The 5,277-nt window shown below is 40.6% G+C and overlaps 1 protein-coding gene across 1 annotated transcript in view; it reads right to left on the bottom strand.

Annotated features, from left to right (window-relative positions):
- The window catches only part of LOC106878052 (dynein axonemal intermediate chain 3), a 26,930-nt gene that overhangs the window by 6,461 nt on the left and 15,192 nt on the right, over positions 1 to 5,277 (bottom strand). The window contains exons 13-19 of the mRNA XM_052977504.1: positions 5,098 to 5,220; positions 4,576 to 4,649; positions 3,590 to 3,734; positions 2,782 to 2,863; positions 2,111 to 2,229; positions 1,360 to 1,423; positions 348 to 482 (exon numbers count right to left, since the gene is read on the bottom strand). Coding sequence (XP_052833464.1) covers positions 348 to 482; positions 1,360 to 1,423; positions 2,111 to 2,229; positions 2,782 to 2,863; positions 3,590 to 3,734; positions 4,576 to 4,649; positions 5,098 to 5,220 — 742 coding nt within the window. The remainder of the gene's footprint in view (positions 1 to 347; positions 483 to 1,359; positions 1,424 to 2,110; positions 2,230 to 2,781; positions 2,864 to 3,589; positions 3,735 to 4,575; positions 4,650 to 5,097; positions 5,221 to 5,277) is intronic.

Raw genomic sequence — 5,277 nt, 5'->3', positions numbered from 1 at the left:
GATAACTCGAATGTGGAATCTAAAAACAGAAACAATTCCTATCATAGTAGGTGCCTTAGGTATAATAAAAAAATATTCAGACAAATACATAACAAAAACACCAGGACTTACAAATATATATAACATACAGAAAATTGCACTACTGGGTACTGCACACATTCTACGCAAAACACTTTCAATACAGTAAACATAAGAGCACCACAGCAAACCACAGCACATACCCAAGGCGCACAGAGCTGCGCTCGGTAGTGAAGTGAAAGTACGTTATAAAAATAAAACTACTGAATAATAATAATAATAATAATAATAACAACAACATCATCTTTGAAATTTGTTTTGGACCCTACTTACATGTACCCCTTCTTTCCATAACGATGACCTCCAGCCTCCAACCATGAGGATGATGTGTTTGTTGAAGTATGACCTCTTCAGAGCGCAAACTGGTCCAGTGTGCATTTCACTGCAGAATTTGGGTTTCTCAGCTGAAACGAAACCATTTGAATTATTTACTTATCAACTCTTCTGTGCGGAATCGGTAAGACTTTAACCCTTTCGATACCAACCTGGCTGAAACCGCCTCTAGCTCTGTAGTACAAGTGTCTTATTTTCATAAGTTCTGAATTAAAGTTCTGGACTGGCTCCTGTGCAGGTGGCACATAAAAAACACCATTTGAACATGGCCATTGCCAGTACCACCAGACTGACCCTCATGCCGGTGGCACATAAAAGCACCCACTACACTCTCGGAGTGGTTGGCGTTAGCAAGTTACTACTTTGATATGAAGAATCTTTATTAGAAATCTAACTTTTTGGACACCCCCAAGAAAGTTCTAAATTTTCTACTTGAATTAATTGTTCTCACATATACATATATAGGCATAGGAGTGGCTGTGTGGTAAATAGCTTGTTTACCAACCACATGATTCTGGGTTCAGTCCTACTGCATGGCACCTCGGGCAAGTGTCATCTACTATAGCCTCAGGCTGACCAAAGCTTTGTGAGTGGATTTGGTTGACGGACACTGTTGTATATATATATGTGTATATGTATGTTTGTGTGTCTGTATTTGTCCTCCCATCATCGCTTGACATCTGATGATTATGTGTTTACGTCTCCGTAACTTAGTGGTTGGGCAAAAGAGACCGATGGAATAAGTACACATAGATGATAGGCTTTCATGCAATTCCTGTTAACCAAATCCACTCGCGAACCACTGGGCAGCTCTGGGTCAATAGTAAAAGACAATTTCCCAGTGGGACTGAACCTGGAACCGCATAACTATCAAGCAAACTTTTTAACCACCCAGTCACGCAATCAAAAACAAAAAGGCCGAAAACCAAAGGGCCAAATCCTACTCACTCTGCAGCCTTCCAGAATCAGTGTCTCTTCGTGGAACCCAATCCAGGTAGAACAATTCTCCAAACTGAAAGACAGGAAACATTTCCAAATTAATGTGCGATTAATTTCTTCAGTTCTATATTTAAGAGATGAGAAATTATGTACATTATTTACATTTGACGGATATTTATCCTCATCTGGTTTGTTGTTAACACAACGTTTCGGTTGATATACCCTCCAGCCTTCATCAGGTGTCTTGGGGAAATTTTGAACCTGTGTTCTCATTCCTAAGGTATTTTTCGTCGTCGTTGGCGGCGTTGACAATCAGGTCACTGCCTGGAATCGAACTATGAATCTTGGGGTTAGTAGCCCGCACTCTTTAACCCAGGTTCGAAATTTCCCCAGGACACCTGATGAAGGCTGGAGGGTATATCAGCCGAAATGCTGAATCACCCTAAGAGCTATGTTAAGACTACGTGGTGTGTCTGTGGTTTACTCAGCCACTTGGATGTTAATTTCACGAGCAGGTTGTTCCATTGATTGGATCAGCTGGAACCCCCATCGTCATAACCGATGGAATGCCTTGAGAACTATGTTAAGGGTATGCATGTCTGTGGAGTACTCGGCCACTTGCATTGATCGGATCAACCGGAACCCTCATCGTCGTAGTCGACTGAGTTCCTGCTAATTATAAGTGATGGGGAGGCAAGCATGAGAAGAGATGAAAAGAAAGATAAAAGATAAACATAGGAAGCTGCAGCAAGACTCTCACCTCCGTTCCGATGTAGAAGTTTGTGTTGACTGCATTAAGAACTTTTTTGTCTTTGGCGATAAGATTACTCTTAAAGGCTCCTTCATCACTTCTTTTCATGTCTTCATCAGATTTCTTTGCTGCGTCGCAATATAAAAGAAAATTCATTTTATCTATAATACAGGATTAAACCATTTGATGGTCATACATACACACATACATGCATACATATACACACACACACACATGCATCCATACATATGTACATACATACATACAATGACATACATACATACATATATATATATCTATATATATTATATACACATAGGTGTAGCTGTGTGGTAAGAAGTTTGCTTCCCAACCACATGGTTCCGGGTTCAGTCCCACTGCGTGGCACCTTGGGCAAGTGTCTTCGACTATAGCCTCGGGGCGACCAAAGTCTTGTGAGTGGATTTGGTAGACAGAAACTGAAAGAAGCCCCTTGTACATATGTGTGTGTGTGTGTGTTTGTGTGTGTGCACATGTGTGTGTGTGTGTGTGTGTGTGTGTAAGAGAGAGAGAGAGAAAGAGAGGGAGAGAGAGAGAGATGAAGATAGACAGACAGAAAGAGAGAGGGGGAGAGAAAGGAAGAGAGACAGACAGAGAGGAAGAAAGAGTGAGAGAGAGGGAAGGAGAGAAAGACTACTCACATGACCTGTCCCCTTGTCGTTCGGCGATGCTGAATTTCATGATGGCACAGTCCTTGTTGGAGTCTGGTTTGATTACTTGCACCTGCAAATTTCAATGTTTAATCTTATAAAACCTAAATTAGCTATGCCATCATCATCATCATCATTACCATCATCATTTAACATCCATTTTCCATGCTGGCATGGATCGGACGGTTTGACAAGGAGCTGGTAAGCCAGAGGACTGCACCAAGCTCCACTATCTCTCTTGGCATGTTTTCTTTTTTAGCAGGTGTATTAGTTTGATGCTTGGGAAGGTGAGAAAGTCTTTTATGTTTCGAGCCTACACTCTTTATCAGAGAGATAATAAGAAAACTTGTAGAGTTAGAAGTCATACATATATATGTATGTATATATATATATGTAAGGTGCAGGTGTGGCTGTGTGACAAAAGTTTGGTTCCCAACCACACAGTTCCAGGTTCACTCCCACTGTGTGGCATCTGGGGCAAGTGTCTTGTAGTATGGCCCCTGCCAACCAAAGCCTTGTGATGGAAACTGAAAGAAGCCTGTTATGTGTGTGTGTGTGTGTGTGAGTGTTTGTCACTTGCCACTGCTTGACAATTGGTGGAGGTGTGTTTACATGTCAGCAACTTAGCAGTTTGGGAAACGACATCAACAAAATAAGCACCAGGTTTTAAAAAAACCAAATAAGTTTATTGGGCGTCAAGTCATTTCCCCAAAAAATCCTTGGTGGTAGTGCTCCAGCATGTCCACAGTCTAATAACTGAAACAAGTGAAAAAAAAAAATATATAAAAGGTAAATGTACCCTCATTAAAGGTTTCCAGGTGAGATCCAGGTACTGGAATGTGTCTGGAAGACCAACTTTATTTCTGTCGCGCAGAACTTCTGCCCCTTTTTCGGAATCATAACTCTGCGTTTTGGGGTTTCGAATGTCCCAGAAAAATACCTGACTGCAAAAAAAAAAAACAACAGAAAAGAAAGAAATGGTTTTGTGACAACAACAAGAAAAAAACTGTATGAAGGGAAATAATGGAGAATGTTGAATTGAAGAATTTATCATCTGAAATTAGGGGTCCCCAACTATTTTTTGTCTTTGGGCCCCTTTGATTACTATTTCATTCAGAATGACCCATTTGATGTTTTGATGTTTTGATGTTTAAAAAATCCTATGTTTTTTATATTTAAATATTATTAGAAATTGAAAGCATTGGTGCTGGGTTATGGGAAAAGCACTGGTGAGGGTGCCACATGAAAAGCATTGGTGATGGTGCCACATGAAAAGTATTAGTGATGGTACCACATAAAAAGCACTGGTAATGGTGCCACATGAAAAGCACTGGTGCAGGTGCCACATTAAAAACACCCAGTACACTCTGTGGAGTGGTTGGCATTAGGAAGGGCATCCAGCTGTAGAAGGCATACCAAAACAGTCTGATGCAATCCCTGACCTTGCCAACTCCTGTCAAGCTGTCCAACCCATGCCAGCATGGAAAGCGGACGTTAAAGGATGATGTTGATGATGATGATGTATAAGAAAAGATTGTTAAAATATTTTGTGTATTTGAGAAGAATAAGCAAATTATTGTACATAAATTTTAATCAGAAAAATCTTGTATGGAGCCGAAGGGCCGTATGGAGCCAAAGGGCCGTATGGAGCAAAAGGACCGTATGGAGCAAAAGGGCCGAATGGAGCCAAAGGGCCGTATGGACCCTATTTTGATCTAGAGTTATATAATAACAGTATATAATAACAATATAATAAACCACAACATCAATAAATTGAGAACTTACAAATCCCCACCACAGGTCATCAGCTGACAACATTGTCCTTCTTGATTCTCTGTAGGAATGCCATATCTGGATATCTGGATAAATAGATAAATAAATAGAAGGGTTTAGTAACAGAGTGTCATAAGTGCCACCCCGGCCATTTCCGAGGTTAGGGTTAGGGTTTTCTTTGTCTCAAAGTTTAGAATCCGAAAAAGTTGGGAAGAAGAATTCGGTGGTGCTTGCAATAAGGTTGAAAATCCAACTGGAAAAAATTGAAAGGATGAAAGGCAAAGTCGACCTCGGTGGGATTTGAACTCAGAACATAAAGACAGATGAAATACCGCTAAGCATTTTGCCCGGCGTGCAAACGATTCTGCCAGGTTGGTGCCTTAACAAAATATTGTGACAGTGATGCGGGAGCACGTCTAGAGTGTAATGACTAAGAGTGAGTAAAAGAAAATGAATAAAGAATAAACCTGGGGCATGAGTGATGACAAAGGGTTGAAACAACGTTCACGAAGCCATCGTAATCATAAAACTTACCTCAAAGTGATCGGGTAACCACTGCAGGTCTGTGACGCAACCAGTGTGGCTGTGCTCGATGCTGGACGTTGCACAGTTGCGAAGGACAGGAGTTTGGAAATACGAAGAATCTTCGAAACCAGGCTTTGGAATTTCAAAGACAAAAAAAACAAAAAAACAAAAAAAAAAAAAAAAAAAAAA

This window comes from Octopus bimaculoides, chromosome 28 (genome assembly GCF_001194135.2).
Source record: "Octopus bimaculoides isolate UCB-OBI-ISO-001 chromosome 28, ASM119413v2, whole genome shotgun sequence".
Classification (NCBI taxonomy): domain Eukaryota; kingdom Metazoa; phylum Mollusca; class Cephalopoda; order Octopoda; family Octopodidae; genus Octopus; species Octopus bimaculoides.
The sequence above is the reverse complement of the archived record's forward strand: the minus strand, read 5'-3'. Positions and strand labels throughout refer to the sequence as shown.